Source organism: Sminthopsis crassicaudata, chromosome 2, assembly GCF_048593235.1.
Source record: "Sminthopsis crassicaudata isolate SCR6 chromosome 2, ASM4859323v1, whole genome shotgun sequence".
In the NCBI taxonomy this organism is placed as follows: domain Eukaryota; kingdom Metazoa; phylum Chordata; class Mammalia; order Dasyuromorphia; family Dasyuridae; genus Sminthopsis; species Sminthopsis crassicaudata.
Window position 1 is genome coordinate 489,700,442 of NC_133618.1, and position 18,381 is coordinate 489,718,822.

Genomic DNA, 18,381 nt, shown 5'->3' on the forward strand with positions numbered 1-18,381 from the left:
CCAGTTTTATTCAGTGCTCATTTCTCCTTTGACATTAGACCAGTTACTGTACCTTCTCTGCCTTTTCCAACTGCCTTCAATCACAGCCTGTCCATGCCAAGTTTTATTTAGGTAACGTTTTCTGAAAATCTTTCTATGCTTTCCCATCATGTTTCAATGACGTTCAATGACATACCCTTTCTAGGTCCATACCTGTTTGTCTATGATGGTTTTCTGTTTTATGATGCATCTAGTAAAATGCTCAAGATCTATTTGTTGAATTGAATTGGATTTGAAATAATTAGGTACCTTTATTGTTTTCCTGACATTCTCCTTTCAAATATTTCCATTTGGAAGTCTTTACTATAATAACTAGGATATGAACACAATGACTGGAAGTTTCCCAAATAAGAAAGCTTTAGACCATAATTTTTCTCTACAAAAGCTCCTTTTTGTCAAATTATATATAAGTATTTTCAGCAGGACCTCCTATGCAGCAACTATACAGCAAGAATTCAGTTTTTTCATCATCAATCTTAAGAAAAAATCATATACTGTTTTTGTCTGTCACTTTTATTTTTTATATGCTCTTGGGTCTTTGTGTCTATATTGTGTGCCCATGGATCTATGGGATTTTGACAATTTTTGCTCTGTTGCAAGTGTGTGTGTGTGTGTGTGTGTGTGTGTGTGTGTGTGTGTGTGTAGGTAGGTAGTCATTTAAATTTGTGAATTTTTGCTGAATTACACATTTCCCAGAATTTGGTCTTCAAGACATTTGCCTTGAGAACTCTCTAAAAGTAGACACAGTTTCATTTTTTTCTTCTATTTTCAGCATCCAGACAGTATGTGGCACATAGTAGGTCTTTTTAAAATGCCTGCTGATTGAATGATTGATTGAATACTTGTTTTACCTTATTAGAGCAAAGAGGAATTCTGACAGTTCCCTGGTTGTACTGCACAAGAAGCCAGGGAGGCTTTGTGCTTGAATTAATTACTTCACAAATTGAACTTATGAGGACCTGACCACCATAAAGTAGGATCAGAGGTTTAAGTACTGGAATTTGTGATTTTTTTTGGGGGGGGGTGAAGAGGATTATTTAGTTCAACATTCTCATTTCACAGATGAGGAAACTAATGCCCAGAGAAGATAAATGATTTGTTTATTGTTTCATGGAAAACAAACAAAAGAACTGAAACTCAGATCTTTTCATTCCAAGGCTCTTTCTACCACTCTATGGTGTATTTGGACATTCCAAAGAACTGCAATGGTTTGAAGGGGTAGATAAATATTCTTCTTCTACCAATTATAATACCAAGGAATTATATGGCTCACACAACATCAAGATTCTTATCCCATTTTTTACTATTACCAAGAGTCCCCCTGTCAGAATCAGGAAGATTTTCTTTAAAATACAACTAGCAGTAGACTTTGGTGATTTCCCAGTTGGTTTTTTCACAATACAATCAATTACATCAGGGTTACTCTGAGTGAAATCATGTGTGTTTTCTCTTTCTAAAAGCAGGGTGTCTGGGACAGAAAGAGTTTGAGCTGACTGTACTTTGTAATAATAACAGCTGGCTCTCTTAGAATGCCCCAGGGATATGTCCTTGGCTGAATTCTAGTTAATATTTTTGTCAATGACTTGGATGAACCGACAAAATACACCCTATCATTTTGCAGTCACAAAAGTAGATAGTTAGCTTACATGTGACACACAGGGTCAATATTCACAAAGAATTTGACAAGTTGGAAAGATGGGCTAACTCCAATAAATGAATTAGTGACAAATCTAAAGTTCTATACTTGGGAAAAACAATAAACTTCCTAAGTATAGGAGAGATGTGACTAAGCCACAGTTCTTGTGAAAAATATTGTTCAGTCATTTTTCAGTTGTGTCTCAGTCTTTGTGACCCCATTTGGGCTTTTCTTGACAAAAGAGTGGAGTGGTTTGCCATTTCTTTCTGCATTCAAAGTTGTAATGAGCCACCTTGGGATATAGTACATCTCATCACTAAAGATCTTAAACACTGACTAAAATTTGTTCAAATATAATTAGGTCTAGATGACTTCTGAGATCCTAGGAGAAAACCTAAGGACTTTTCCCATAACTCTCCTGGGAGGTAGGGAGCACATGTATTATTATTCCCATTTTATAGAGGAAGAATTTGCCCAAGATTACAGAGCTACCAAGTGTCAAAGTGGAGATTAGAATCCAGATGCTCAGATTCTTTTAATTACTGGCATAGGAGAAGAGAAAGGTTCTTTTGAGGGGAAAGCCAAACAGATGATTCAATTTTTCTTAGAGAAATATGTGATTCACTATGTCACAGAGTTAGATTATTTCTGTCCCATTTCCCTTCATTCTGTCAGTTCCATATTTTTGAACAAATAATATCTTTGGCACTTGCTTGTGTGCTGTGGATTATGAAGTAAATGATAGAAGCCTTTTGCTATTTTTTGAGGCAATTGGGGTTAAGTGATTTGCCCAGGGTCACTCAGCTAGGAAGTGTTAAGTGTCAGAGGCCAGATTTGAACTCTTGTCCTCCTGATTTCAGGGCTGGTGCTCTATCTATCGAACCAACTAGCTGCCCCAGGAATTGCCATTTTTAATTGGACCACCCTATATTCTGGTCATGGAATAATAAAAATGATAATAACAATATCTAACATTTGTATAACACTTAAAAAAATAGTGCCAGACCTGGAGAGACATGAACTGATGCTGAGTGAAATGAGTAAGACCAGGAGATCATTGTATATTTCAACAACAATACCATATGATGATCAATTCTGATGGATGTGGCCATTTTCAACAAAGAGATGAACCAAATCAGTTTTAATAGAGCTGTAATGAACTGAACCAGCTACATCCAGCAAAGAACTCTGGGAGATGACTATGAACCACTACATAGAATTCCCAATCCCTCTAATTTTGTCGGCCTGCATTTTTTATTTCTTTCACAGGCTAATTAATTGTACACTATTTCAAAGTCCGATTCTTTTTGTACAGCAAAACAACTGGACATGTATACTTATGTTGTATTTAATTTATACTTTAACATATTTAACATGTATTGTTAAATCTGGCGGGGGTGGGGTGGGTGGGAAGGAGGGGATAAATTAGAACAAAAGGTTTGGGAGTTGTCAATGCTGTAAAATTACCCATGCATATATCTGGTAAATAAAAACTATTAAAATTTTTTTTAAAAGTGCCAGAGACTATGCTAAATACTTAATTATTATCTCATGTGATTTTCAGAACAACCTTGGGAAATAGGTGCTATTATTATCACCCTGTTTTATAGATGAGGAAATGGAGGCAAGTGGAGATTGAATGATTTACCCAAAGTCACACAACTAGCAGGTGTCTGAGGCAAATTTGGATTTAGGTCTTCTTTGCTCTATCCACTGCACCACTTTGCTGCTCCTAGACCAAAGATCCCACTGGAGTTAGGAGAAAAGGTCTTAGCACCATTGTTCTGACTTTTGCAAACTCTACCAGTATGGAAACCATAAAAGAATGGCCAAAACAGGAATGGTCAGAATATATAAAAGCATTGGCCATTTCCATCCCTGCTGATTAATCTTATGGGAACTCTCAACCCCCTCATTAATGGATATGGGCTTAGTGGAATTAGAGTATGCAACCTTGTATAGTATGTACAAGGGAAATATCCTACCATGATTTTTATTTCTAAATACATTTAAATACAATAATTATTTAATCTTTACTGAGTGGAATTCATTCAGTAAAGGCTAAGTAATTATAGTATTTAAATTCTTGAGAACTAATGTAGCAGAATGGACAGTGAGTAGACTGGTATTGTAGTTAGGAAGATTTGACTTTAAGCCCTGCTGGCAACTGCCATTCATGGACTCCCAAAGGGTCCATGGATAGATTTCAGGGAAGTCTGGGAACTTGGAAATTTTACTATGTTGATAACTGAATTTTGGTAGAATTGTTTTCCTTTGTAATCTTATATATTTTATTTTATGCATTTAAGAACATTATTCTGAGAAAGAGTCCATAGGCTTCATCAGATTGTCCCTAAGTTACAGATGTTTCCTCTGTATCAATGTTCTCTGAACTGATCACAACATAGATCCAGACCAAAACAAATAAATAAGCCTGACATTCTTAGTGAGGTGATCACAGAATATGAGTGCTAGAAGACAGCTTCAAACAGACTTTGCTAAAGCTTTGAAGGTATCTTAGAGATGCAATGTCAGAGAATGGGAAAGGACTTTGGAATGGGCTGTCAGAACTGGAATGGGCTTTAGAAAAAAATCCAGTCTATCCACCTCACTTTACAGAAAGGAAAACTGAGGTCCCAAGAAATGAGGGAATTTCCCCACAGTCACACAGCCTAGGAAAAGCCCATGTTTGGATCCTGGTCTTCCAACTGCAAGTGCATTGCATTTTTTAATACAATGCCCTTTGCCCCCTTTCCAGTTTGTAATAACATACACACCCCCTTGAAATGGAAAGATTTTGAAAGGTGAAAAAAATTATCTAAAAAAAATAAATGTTATGGGCTGAGTTCCAAAGCAGCAGCTGAAATGCACCTGGGGCTCTCCATAGGAAAACAGGCCTCCTGGTTCAGCTGTCAGGTGGGGCTGGGGCTAGGGGAAGAGGGTAGAGAGAAGGAAAATCCCTAAATTCCAATGAGAGTGTTACGTAGATCTCTTAATAGAACTTTGGCTTTCTTAAAAGATATATGAACAAAAAGAAATTGTAACTAAGATGTGAGTCATATTTGCAACATGTGCTCACTCCATAGCCAGTATAAGAAAGTTCATCCTAGAACATGTTTAATTAAGATAGCATCCACCCCAGCCCCACAATCCTATTTGTCATACCACTAAATCAAGTCTTTGGTGTCGACTTGTTTCTCATAAGCCACTGGAAGAAACCACTCTCTAACCCCATATTTATAGTATTCTATAAAATTATAGAATACTATACAAGTAACAAGCTTATAATAATAATGTGCTATATAAGTATATACTTATGGTATGTTATGACCATTCTATAAAGTCACTAGATAAAAATAGCAGTAATAATAATAGTTAGCCTTTATATAGCATCTGTTATGTTTTCAGGTACGATGTTAAGCAATTTTCAAGTATCTCATTTGATTTTCACAATTATGGAAAGTAGGCACTCTTATTACCCCCATTTTATAAATGATGAAATTGAGACAAACTGGTTTAAATGACTTGTCTAGATGATGTAGCTAGTCATTTTCTGAGGCCAGATTTAAATTTAGGACTACTTGATTTTAGGACCATTGCTCTATCTACTGTTTTGTCCAGGAACACAATTAACTCTGAAAGGGGAATGGGGTAGAGAAGGAAAATTGATTTGGATCTTTCAGATGTTGGCACTCCAATAATTAATTACCCTTAGCTCTAGCTTTGAACAAATTAATGACTATGTGCACTATGGTCTTGGGCATCCTTCTCTTGCCTTTTAGTGGATGAAAGGAAGCATGAAAAAAGCACTGGACTTGGAGTTAGGAGGCCTTCATTCAAATTTTGTTTGACCATGAGCAAATTGTTGAATTAGAGCTTCATTTTACTAATTTGAAATGGAGATAATATTTGAACTACTTCACAAACTCATTGTGGAGAAAGTACTTTACCAAAATAAAGCATTACAAAAATGTTTATTACCGTTTTTATCCTCCCCTCATGTACCTATTAGTGGGTTCTCATGTTTTCCTTGGATCTTTCTGAGAGATAGCATGGTAAGGTGGAAAGGATGCAAAATGTGGAAGTCCTAGGACCATAATTTCCATATATTACTTCCGTTGCTTAGTTCCTATGTGACCTTGGATAAACGGCTTCATTTCTCCAGGACTTAGTTTCCTTATCTGTTAGAAATGAGGTAATTGGACTAAACAACATATAGGGTTTCTTCCAGTTCTAATGTCAAAAGCCACCTGGAAAAGGGGATACTTATTACAAATGAATGATCTGTATTGATAGAATGTCAAAAAGCAGAACAATTGGGATGAGAGAGATGCTTGCAGTTATGCTTTCTCAGCAATAAGCAATGATATTTTTTGAGAGACTGGCCTCTCTCATGATCTAGATGGCCAGTAGGCATGAGGTAGGATTGCCTCTTCCCCCTTTCCTTCTCATTACCTACTGAAGAAAGTCCTAGGAATAAAACCCTTTGTTGTCACTCATTTATTTTCATCAGGTCTGACTTAACTTGACCCCATTTGGGGTTTTCTTGGCAAAGATAGCCATGTGGTTTGTCGTTTTTATCTCCATCTTATCTTACATATGAGGAAATTGAAGAAAATAGTGTTAAGTGACTTGCTCGGGGTCACATAGCCAGTAAGTGTCTGAGGATGGATTTGAACTCAGGTCAGGAAGACTCCAAACCTATTGCTTTATTCACTAAGCTACTTAGCTGCTGAAAGCAACCTCCAAGAATGCAGATGTTTATCAGCTTTGTGCTCTCAGTGTGGAATTGTGTTAACTTAGGGGAGTTGACTGTAGGACACAGTCCATAGATTGCTCAGAAATTAGAGCTGGAAGGGATTTTAGAGATTATTTAATCTAGGAGTTCTTAATCTGTTTAATCACTTTGAGAATCTGGTGAAATGGATGAACCCATGCTTAGAATGATGTTTTTTAAATACCTAAAATAAAATCCAATGATCACAGAGGATTTCTATTACACTTAAACAGTAATCACGTTTTTTAAAGTTTGTGAGTTCTGATTAAGAATCTCTAATATACTCATTTGGCAGATTATTTGGCAGAGCAGGAAACCAAAGCTCAGAGAAGAAATGATTTGCCACATTCAATTAGTTATAGAGCTGGTAATAGAACCAAAGATTTTTGATTCCTCAGCCAGAGCTCCTTCTATGCTATGCTGCCAGTCATCTTTCTACTTTGCTAACTCACAGGGAGTAGTGTATAGGAGCGCTGGATTTGGAATAAGGAACACCTGAGTTAAAATTTTTCCTCAGACATGTATTAATTAGCTGTGTAGTTTTCTCATTTGCAAAATAAGGATGATAGTACCTGTCTCATAGGGTAGGTTTGTTAACACAAACGAAGTACTTTGCAAGCCTGGCTGTTATTATTAGAGGAGAAAGACAGAATGGTTCTATAGCAGCCTTTTTAGTCTCTTCTGGATAAGAATTAATAACTTTGGATGTGGGCATTGAGAAAAGCCTGTCTCAAGTCCTTTGCACTGCCAAGAACTACAGCAAATTCAAGCCTCCAAGTGAGTAGGAAAACAAGAATTGTAATGTCTTTCCTTAAAGCCTCACTAAACTAGCTCTGGTTCATCTAATAGGACTTTCTTTAACCATGGGACTCTCTAAATTTTGATGTGCATGGGCATCTCTCACCCTCTTTATACACATTATATATGTATGTATGTGTGTGTGTGTGTGTGTGTGTGTGTATATATATATATATATGTATATATATATATATATACATATATATATATATATACACACACTTTATATATAAAGCTAACTTTTTTTCCTTTTTCCTATCTCATTCTCTCAGGAATACTGTTAAACTCAGCTTGGAATCTACCTGGACCTAAAGAAAGCTGCCTAGTATGTAGAAAAGCTCTCCACCATAGTGAAAGGTGAGCAAGGGAGTAGAAAATTTAAAAATCATACTACTCAGAAGGGGATCCTGAGCTCCTGGGAGGGAGGGGGAGCTCCCTGTTCTGTTTGTTCAAGGGTTCAGGATCTGAGTAATTCTCCCCAGATCCTTGAAGGAAGGAAGGAGGAAAAGAGAAATATGGAAATAGACAGCATGGGCATTATCCAGAGAAATGGAAACTTGAGCCACTGTGCAGAAAGACAATCAGGTTTGTCAACTTTCTACCCCCAGAGCTTAATTCTCTAACATCTGGCTTCAGACACATTTTCTCCACATCGGGGTATGAATTCAAGTGGAGTAAGAGGTAAGAAATCCATGGGCTTGGTTCACACACAGCCTCTAGATTCTGTAGCACAATGATAAATAATGTACAAAGCTGAGAAAGTACAGCTCTGTTTATTCTGGGCCTCTTGCTTCTGAGATGTGAGGTAAAGAGAGCAAAACACTTATCCTGCTAAATTTGTGGGGCTGACAACTCCCCAGACATGGCAAGAACCTGAGACAGCTGGGCCAATAAGTTAGCCAAACATTCTCCCGCCTGCCAGTTACCAGCAGCTTCGCCTGCCCGGGCTGGTCCCGAGGGCCCTGGCACAGGGGAGACGTCATATACCCACACAAACATTTGTGGGTGTGTCTTGCTCTTGCTCTCTCTCTTTCCTCTCTCTTGGTCTTCTAAGTCTTTAAAAAAAAAAAAAAAAAAAAAAAAAAAAAAAAAAGCTATGTTGATATATGCATATAAATATATCGACTTTTTTTTTTTCCATTTAAAAGAATGCTGAAATCAACCCCTGAAAACTTCCTCCCTCCTGTTCCTTCCCTTCCCCCAGTAAGTGCTGGAGAAATAGAGGAACCAAAGGAAAAGAAGTGGGGGTAGGGCAAAAACACAGTAGGCAAGGGAAGCTTTGCTTTGTCAGGGAGAAGAAAATAAAGAGAAATCAGTCTGGCTTCAAAGGGCGCATTTCCATAATTGCCCTGTAACTTTGGCAAAATAAATCTGAAGGGCCGAGAAAAGCGCAATCTCTCAGATGAGTGCACTCCAAAGGCCCTAGAGGGCTCCAGACCCACTTGTTAGTGGCCTAATGCAGTGAGAGAATTCAGTCCCCTCCACTCCTGGACAAAAGCCATGAAATCATCCGGCTTTCTCTTCTGACTGGCTGGGGATAGAGAATAAGACCTTCCCAGCCTTTGTCTTCCTCCTCCACCCGGGCATGTGGGACTCCACCCTCCCCTCTCCCCCACCCCCACTCAATTGGATAAACAAACAAATAAACAAATCCAGAAAAGTTCCCTTGGGTAGGGAATCAAACTACCCAAGAATTCTTCTTTCAGAAAATCTTAGGAGCCTGTTTTCAACATCACAAACCAGGGAAACGGGCCATTACAAACTCCTGGCTTTGTTCTTTTTGTCCAGGTACCACCATCTTGGCCCTCTCATTATTATGGCGTTCACATTGAGTCTGGTCCTCCTTCCAGACTAAAAAAGGGCTGAACAGTTTCTATTCTTGCTATCATATTCACGACAAGGTGAGTTTAAATTTGCCTTTCTTTCCTAGCAAGAACATCATCCAGTTCCATCTCACTCGATCCTATAGAGCCATAAAGCACAACCATACCGATAGATACCCTTTCAATAAGGGTCCTGTGCCAACTTGGTGATGTCGTTTTGGTTTGGTTTTTTTTTTTTTTTTGGATAGAATACTAGAGTTTGGATCAGCACCTGTCCCAGATTGTCTTCACTTGGCTCTCCCTTCTTATCTTTCCTCCCGTTTCTCTCTGTTCCCTCCTTCCCACTCACTCCAGCCTTGCTCCCCCCCTCTTCACCCCTCCCCAATAAGAGTAGCTTTTGTTCAGTTCCTCAGTTGGGACAATTGGAATAGTCTTAAAGGCCAGAGCCTTTCTCACAGAGCAAAGCGGCAACATCAAAGCTAGGCCTTCCATACAATAGAGATGACTTTTTTTTTTTTTTTTTTTTAAACCAGAACGGACTGATGTAGCAGCCATTCCGTCCACTAAAATGACTACTGCTGAGGAGGTAGTAGAATGATTTTATGAAGTCCTTCTCTCCCCCTTTTCACTTTCAGACCTACATTTGAAAATATTCTTTAATTCCTTTGATAGTTTCCCCTGGCTGACTGCTGGTAGATCCATTTCCCATTTGGAAGCTTTGGGGGTACAAGAGGTAGAGAGGGTATAGTCTAACTGGGCTGCCAAGCCCCACTGAGACTGTTTCTGTACTAGAAAATGTCCTGTTTTGTTCACTGTATGATTTCTTGTTTTCCCAAAGTACACAGGTTAACCGAAGCATCCAGGGTATAATTTGGTTTCATTTTTGTGCTAATCAAAGGAGCAGAAAGTCAGAGTTGGAAAGGGCCTTACGGATCATCTAAGCCAATCCTCTTATTTTACAGAGGAGGAAACAACGACCTAGAATTATTTGTATAAGGTCATGTTGGAATTTGGATATGGACTATGTCTACACATTTCCAAGTATGCAGATTTTAAAACATAAGTGTTTTTACTAGGCAGTATGATACAGCAGAAAGGATGCCAGAATCATACGGTATGACTTGGTTTTGTATCCTAACTCTAGAATTTACTAGTTGTATGATCTTAGGTCAGTCACAACTCTGTACTTCTGTTTTTCTCATCTGTAAAATGGAGATAATAAAAGAAGCACACAACTCACAGAGTTCACAAAAAAGCACCTTGCAAACCTTAAAGCATGATAAAGTAACATAAATTATAATTCGTGTATTTATATAAATCTACTTTATTTTCTAGTTTTCATATTGTGATGTTTGGCATTGTGTAGCTATTTCTCTGGACTAGGGAATTTCCAGATGCATACAGTTCCAAACTGAATTCCTGATAGAACTTCTAAACACTAAAAATTCCAATTCTACAAGGTTGGGGCATGGGAACAATACTCATTCAATGGCTCCCTCTGATTTTTCCAAAATACTAACCAGTCTAAGATGAATGATTCCTTATGATCCTCCTGGAGTAGTTGTTCTGAAAACTGACTGATTGTGATAGAGAACTAACTCTCAAGAAAGGGACACTCATCTTATTATTCCCCTGTGAGGTGCCTATTTAATGATTCTCCCCTTTCCCTTCCTCCCCTTTTATTGGGCCATGCATGGGGCTAAGGGGCCATAATGATTGTAACCTTTCCATTTCTCTCTGGAGCCTTCTCTGGACTAAGAACTCCCTGATCCCTTTGGGTTTCCTCTCTGGCATAGTCAGGGGAATAGATCCAGCTTCCTTCCCAGCTCTCCTTGAAAATAAATTCAATTTTAACATGTTAATGTTCTTGTCCCAGAGGTGGCCAATCACTTAGGGAGATAATTTTATTCTCCTCTGGCTCCCCAGCCCTAGTGACATGCATCCCCTACTCTGTCTACTCCATGGAGATAATGAGGGAGGCAAGTGACACATACTCCTTCCTCTGACCTAATTGATTATCCCTATATACCTTAGTGTGTTTTGCATAACCAGCCCAGACAGCAGGGACTCCTTCCAGACAGTGATTGACATATTTTATTTCTAATTTAAGCTTAATCGGGCCCAAGAATGATACCTCCTTTTGTTGTTTTCTTTTCAAATTTTAGGGACCAACACCCAGGAATAACTTGAAAGGCCCTCAGACCAAAGCAGGTTAAAAAAATCAGTCAGCAAAAATGGACAGGCAAAGTGAGAAAAGCAAATGAATTGAAAAACCCAGTGAAATAGGTACGATAAAATAAATCTACAACTAAATTGTGCTTTAAAAAAAAAAAGGAAGGAAGAAAAGAAAGAAGGAAGGAAGGAAAGGAGAGAGGAAAGGAGAGAGGAAGGAAGGAGAAAGAAAGAAAGTACTTCATTAGGACAGACTATTTTTCCTAGTTTGGAAACATACCAAACATTCTAATGTTTACATCCATTAACTAACCCCAAACACCCCATTTCCCTAGCAAATGGGGAAGGAACCTTTCTTATTAGAGGTCTGTATTTTTCATTGAATAATAAACTCCAGGATAATGTAAGAGAGAAAGAAGATTATATCTTAAGTCCTGGATCCAAATTGCTCTTGGCTTTTTAACTCCTTTAAATATCCCAGGTGGTTAAAAAATAAAAAAACCTACTTCTTTTTGACAATTTTAAAACTTAGATCCCAAACCTAGCTCTTTAGCTGCTGGGCCCTGGAAATTTTCTTTCCATATTTGGTATCCTATTCTCAATCCTCTGAAATTGGAAATCTTATTTTTACTATTTTATATGGAGGAGTAGGTCTGGATTTCTTTGGACCTAAATCTGAGAAATGTGGCCTGAAAGAAGGTTTAGGGAATTAAAAATTTAAATTAGAAATACTTTTTGGGAGCTTCTGGAACCAACTTGAACACCCATCGGACTCCTTTTCCTTTTCCATAGTAATTCTATTTCTTTCTCCTTCATCTATTCCTATCTCCTGAGGGGCGAGCATCCTTTTAGATATGACTAGGCCCTTCCAACTCCCCAAGACTGGAAAAGGGCCGATTGAGAAATCTGGCAGAAGCTTTCTTTAAAGCTCTGATATCTTTCTGTTTTTCTCACCCTGGTTCCTTTTCTCCAGGGCTCAAGATTGTGTAGATGGTGTGTGGAATATATCCTCCCGGCCATCACACTTCAAGTCCTAAAACTCTGACACCCATCGGAAATTTCTAAGGGTACAGCAAAACTGCGGGGAAAACAGGCAGCAGAGCAAGGGTTGGACCCGAGATCTTTCAGGGTGTAGCCTTAGTAGAAGCATATCTGGGGGACACACAACTCTGGGTCTATAAAGAAACACGAAGCATTTCAAAGAAACCCCCAAAACACATTGAGTAAATAAAAGGGGAAAACAAAACAAAACAAAACAACAAAACAAAAAACAAAAACAAAAACAAAAACGGTGGCTCCAGGCAGAAACAGGCAGCTAGGCCCGATTTATTTTCCGCCTGGCATGATGAGATGGCTCTCTGAAAAAGAAAAAAAGAACAGGCTTGTTCTTTTCCTAAATGAGAACAGTTCGCTACCCACCCTGCAGTCCACACACCCTTCTTCGGGTCCCAGGCATCTGTCTGCCCGACAGATGAGAAGTTTGCCTTATTCAACACTGGCAGAGGAAAGTGTTCGAATGGCGAAGAGCTCAGGACGAAAGGCAGGCAGGCTTGCTCTCTGCCCTCTCCTGGGTGATTTCCCTTCCTGTAGACCCAGCTTCGTCTCTTTTCCCACGAGGGGTTTCTCCTTCTCCCACAGTTTAGCACCTCCTTGGATATGGCCTCGGAGCCCCTCTCTCTCTGACCCTGTTGCCGTTCTTTCCCCTGCCCGCACTCCCCACGTACACCCGTGTTGTTCGCTTGCTAGCTCGCTGGGTCAAGGCTCTGCCCGGCGCGTCTCCAGTGCAGTGCACTCCGCGCCGGGATATAGAGTAGTAATAATGAGGAGGTTCGATCTCAGTTTCAGAAACAACTTCCGAAATAGCTCTTAGTGTCCCGGATTATTCGCAAAAACTCCAGTTTGGGGATGAAATCCTCTGGTCAGTGTAAACCCAGTTTCTGGGTGCTCAGAGTTTTCTGTACCGAAACTAAAAGATGCCAAAGGAACAAGGTTCTCCCCACCTGAGGCCTGTTTCTACAGGGAGGGCAGGGGGTAGCGAGACCATCTGGGGTTCTGCCCTAAAGCCCTCAAGTCAAAGAAGGGGAAGATCGAGAGCACGGAGAAAGCGAGAGGGGGCGAGGCACTCAGGCCAGCAGAAGGGCAAGAAGACACGGCTAGAGGGCATTTTTGTCCTGTAGAGGGAGCTCCTGCCCCAAAATTCCCCAGCTTCCTCCCCAAGTCTTCCACCCCATCCCAGCTCCAGACGCTGTTTCCCGGCTCAATCACCCCTTAAGTCCCTCTTAAGTCGCCACCTTCCAGTGGTTTCTGGGATTTAGCATCAGGAACCATAGCTTCAGACGAATGGTCCAACATGGAGCAACACATAGGAAAGAAATACCCTCACCTTCCTTCTCTTCCCCTTCACACATACACACACATACACACACACACACGCACACACACACCTTCCCTCTCATTTCCCCCTTTCCCCATCTTTGTCACCAGGAGACCCTATCTCGACTAGGGCCCTAGAGACGAATGCCCTAGAACGAGCCTCTCGGCCAAGTTTTCTAGGTTCCTTGCTCTACCCCTGTCTCTATTCTCTTTTTGCATTTGTTTCCTTTTTTTTTTTTTCCCAATTTCTTTCCTCCTTCTTTGACCTATACCTTCCTCATCCCGAATCTCTGAATTTCTTGGGTTAAATCTAATTTACTTTCCCTCTCACACAGTCTCAAGACTCGAAAACACCCAGAAAAATAAATCTGTCCTGTAACCGGACAGGCACGGGTATAGTCAAAGTGGCACCAGCTCATTTATTTAGCCAAAAATAGATAACTTTGTTGTACAATTTGGTTCACACATATGTACATTTTTTTTTTACTGTATATACAAAAAAATTCGACACACCTAATTCTCACTGGACTCCCCTTCCCCCCTCCCCCAATAACATTACAAACTCAGCTAATCTCGAGGGGAGCACAGAAGCGGTCTGGGTTGGGGGTGGGGCAAAGAGAAGAGGGGTGGGATGTTTGGTTTTGTTTTTGTTTTTTGTTTTTTTTCCTTTTTTTGTTTAGTTTTGTGTTTGGGTTTTCATACACGGACATGCTTACAAGTCATAACTATACAGAGCGATATTTGTTTTTTACAATCATTACAACAAAATTTTAAAAATGGGAGAGGGAACTAAGATGATGAGAGCGCCGATAAAACCAGGGCCGCGTCCAGATGGTTCTGGGGCCTGGAAGAAAAAGAGAGACAGCAAAAGGAGGGATGATTAAGTGGGCCAGGGATATGTAGCTGGGCCCCCAAGAGAGGAGGATTCAAATTTAAATTCAAATTTAAAATGCTCTAAATTGTAATTTATTTATATATGTATATATGTCATACATACATCGATCAGGAACCATAAGAGAAAAAAAAAAAAAGGTTCTTTATATCATGTTCAGAGGCCAAACCTTGGTCCCAGTGATCAAGCCCGAGGCCCAAGGGCCTTCCACCCTCCCTTACAATCGGGGAACCGGAAGGAAAGGAGGGCATTGCTCAGTCCCGGGACCAGCCCCGTGAACTGGGAAAGAAAGAAGTTCGGGGTAAAGCCCACCACAGTTTTGCCTCCCCAGGTCGCTTAAGCCAGCTCTCAAAAATCTAGTGGGGTTTAGGACAGACCCAGGACGAGGGAAGGGGGGAAGGGGAAAGGGAGGGAAGAGAGGAAAGGGGGTTAGATTTGGTTTTTTTGTTTTGTTTTGTTTTGTTTTTTTGATGCCCAGTACATCCCGATGGAAGTGGCTCTAAACAGCATGCCCTCCTCCAAAAAAGCTTCCTGTGGTCCCTTTTCTCTTTTCCCTGGATATATTACTATGTCACAGTACTCCTACTGCCCTCCCCTTTCTCCCAGCAGGGTTTCTTACCGCCTGGGCACGGGCTGGAAAGCTGTCTTTAGTAACTTTTTCTCTACTTCCAAGGCACTAGAGCGATCTAGGAAGGAAGGAAAAAATGGCCTTTTAGAGATGTGTGCTAGGGACCCGAGGAGCCTAGCCTACCTCCCCCGCCTAGCCCAGGGATCTGCTGAAGGGTTCAAGGCTCCTATTCCAAGGCGGTATCCCCAGAGAAACCCCCAGTTTCCTCCCGTAACCAACCCTCTGCCACTCTTTTCCGACGCTCAATAATCACCTGTTCCGCCTTCTGGCTCCGCGGGCCGGGCGAAGGCGGCGACAGCAGAGGGACCTGGAGGGCCTGGTAACCCCAGTAGATGCGGAGGACTCGAACCGAGCAGGGAGAGAGGGTGCGGACGGGGGGCGGGAGGTGGGCCTGGGAACGGTCTGTTGGTCCACGGGGGAAACTTGCCCAGAGGCCCAGTGACTAGTCTGTGGGCCGCGGCCGCGGCGGCTGCTGCGGCAGCGGGGGCTAACTGCAGGGCTGGTGGTGGTGCGGCTGCTGCTCCCGGGGGAGAGCCCCCGGCGCCAGACGGAGAGCGGCGCGGGTTGTCCGGACTAGTGGCAGTCTCCGCCAGAGACCAGATTTTGGGTTTCTGCAATGTGGAAGGCGGAGCTGGGGCCGGAACGCATGGATCCAAGCCAGTTGGAGGAGAGGGAGTAGACGGGGGTACTGGACCCGCAGGCGGTGGAACCGGGGCTAACGGTAGGACCGGAGGCGGTCTCTCCTCGAAGCCCTCAGAGCCGTCCTCCGAGTCACTATTCTTATGGTCCGAAATGGTCCCCAGGCTAAGGTCCGCATCTCTCCGGGCTGCGGTGACCAGCGACAACTCGGATCCTGAGACTGCCCCATCTAAATTCTCCAGATCTATCTCCTCGTCCTCGTCCTCCTCGCCCAGGCCCTCGCCCCCCGCGTCCTCCTCCTCCCCACCTAAGTCTTCCTCTTCCAGTTCCAAGTCTCGTTTGCTGTCTTCTTCATCCTCTTCCTCGTCATCTTCTCTTTCACTGCCATATGCGTTGCCCTCCTCGTCCGTGCGACTTCGAGGTGCCCAGGTCATCTTGTTTTCTTTCTTGAGGCGTCTCCGAGCATTGGCGAACCATGTGGAGACCTGGGTGAGAGTCATCTTGGTAATGATGGCCAACATGATCTTCTCGCCTTTAGTGGGGTACGGGTTCTTGCGGTGTTCATTGAGCCAGGCCTTCAGCGTACTGGTGCTCTCTCGAGTCGCGTTTTTGGGACGGGACGGATCGCCAAACTGGTACTGGCCGTAGGGGTAGAAAGCAGCATGGGGGTGCGGGAAGGCGGCGGCGGCTGCAGGATGCTGCACTCCTGGGCTCTCCTTTAACTCATATTGCGCACCCTGTGCAAACACGAGGGAGGGGACACGCGCGGAGGGTGCAGAGGTAAGACAGAGCACCTTCTACGCTCCTGGTCTATATACTCTTTCTCATTCCCATGTGCCCTGGTATACCCGTACACTTCTGGATCAGCCTCCGCACCCATAGTACCCAGTAATCTACTAAATCCACCTTCCCCCCCCCCATTCCCGACCCCAACCTCTGGGTCCCGTCGGCTCCCCTGGCTGCGCTTACCAGCTGCGGGAAGATGGGCAGTTCAGCAGTGTAGGGCAAAAAAGCACCGTAGCCTTGAGCTGCAGCGGCGGCTGCAGCGGCCGCTGCGTAGGGAGCCCCGACTCCGTACATAGAGGAGAGCACATTGGACAGAGTCCCGGAGGCTGCCAATTCTGTGGCCCCGCCGCCCGGGCCACTTCGGGCCCCTCCACTGGCTCCTCCGCCTGCCCCGCCAGAGCCTCCACCGCCACCAGCGCCGCCGCCGCTGCCTCCTCCGGCCCCAGGACGCTCTGGCGGGTAGAGCGGACGGATGTATTGGTATCCGAGCTGAGGGAAGGACATGGTGCAGCCGGGGCCCGGGGCGGGGGGGGGGGGGGGAGAGGGGGGCAAAAGAGGGGGGAGGGCAGACGGAGCGGGCGCCCGGCCCCGGGGGCCGCCCTGCTCAGCGCCGCCCGCGGGCTCCCGCAGGCATCGGGGGCTGGGGGCTCCGGGCGCGGGAACAGACTCCCGCACTGCGCTGCCCTGCGCTGCGCTCCGCTCCGCGCTCCCCTATTGATCTGCTCCGCGGAGGCGACGGCGGCGGCAGCAGCGGCTCAGAGCCAGGTCAGGTCCTAACAGATTGGCGGAGATTACCGGGGCTCCTGGCGCTGATTGACATTTCTACTTTGCCCAAGCCCCTCCTCTCCAGCTCTCCTTTCCCCCCTCAGTTCTCTACTTTGTCTCCTCTCCTCTCTCAATATCTCCTCTTTCTCGTTTCCCAGGCTTTTCTCTCCCCTCTCTTCTTCCCCCTCCTTTTCGTTACTTCCTTTGCACTCTTTTTTTCCTCTTTCTGTGTTTCTCCTCTAATTTCTCTCTCTCTTTCTCTCTCCTTCCCCCTCCCACTTTGCTACTGCTCTTTGGCTGATAGTCCCCAGCTCTGCTCGGGATTTGTGGTCACTAAGGGTGTTGTGTGTATGCGTGTGTGTGTGTGTGTGTGTGTGTGTGTGTGTCCCTCACTCTTCCCCCTCCCTCTCTCTTCCCCAAATCTCTAGCCTGACGTCTCGCTCGCTTATTCGACTTGTTCTCCTGTCTCCTTTCAGAGATCGCCAATCCCGGGTGCGCGTTACAGTAGGGTGAGCCCTGCCCTGCGCGGATGTACCGCGGGGGGCAAGAGTCTTCCTCCCGCCCCTTCTCTGAAGAGCGGAGAGATGTGATTGGGAGGGGGTGGGGACGAAGACAAGGAAACGTTTATGCTGGGGAGTTTAATAAATAAGTATGCAATGAGCTCTCCTTCCTTCTCGCATTTTCACCTACCCTGGGTTTGGAACGAGGGTTACTGTATAAATGGGGAAATATCCAAGTTTGGTGGATTTTTAGTAGAGTGGGTGTTTGGGCGCTGTGAAGATGAGAATGGTGTCATGGAGAGTTATTTCTCCGGGTCCGTTTTCAGCCAGAGCTTCCTCTCAGCACCTTCACCTCCACCCCCACTCCAGTGCAGTATTTCGGGCCAGGAATGAATTCGAAAGGGGATAAGAGGGAGGGTAGTAATTTCGTCCTAATCTGGGCTTCAAAGAGCCGCAATTCGCCTAGTCACTTCAAAAGGAGAGGCCGAGCCAAATTAAACTGCTGATTTGGGGCGGGAGCACTAGTCCGCCTCCACCTCCCCCGCCGGGGCGG

At 43.5% G+C, this 18,381-nt stretch overlaps 1 protein-coding gene across 3 annotated transcripts in view; it reads right to left on the reverse strand.

Moving 5' to 3' along the window:
• IRX3 (iroquois homeobox 3) overlaps nucleotides 1-18,298 on the reverse strand; it is a 42,365-nt gene extending 24,067 nt beyond the window's left edge. Inside the window, exons 1-5 of one of the 3 annotated variants that reach the window (XM_074293430.1) lie at nucleotides 18,019-18,298; nucleotides 16,747-17,015; nucleotides 15,392-16,514; nucleotides 15,130-15,196; nucleotides 14,013-14,462 (exon numbers count right to left, since the gene is read on the reverse strand). In XM_074293430.1, the coding sequence (XP_074149531.1) occupies nucleotides 14,408-14,462; nucleotides 15,130-15,196; nucleotides 15,392-16,514; nucleotides 16,747-16,857 (1,356 nt within the window). In that variant the 5' untranslated portion in view covers nucleotides 16,858-17,015; nucleotides 18,019-18,298 and the 3' untranslated portion in view covers nucleotides 14,013-14,407. Of the gene's footprint in view, nucleotides 1-14,012; nucleotides 14,463-15,129; nucleotides 15,197-15,391; nucleotides 16,515-16,746; nucleotides 17,168-18,018 lie in introns of those variants that run through there. The other 2 variants (XM_074293428.1, XM_074293429.1) reach the window with 2 other exon arrangements.
• Nucleotides 18,299-18,381: the final 83 nt, after the last annotated feature.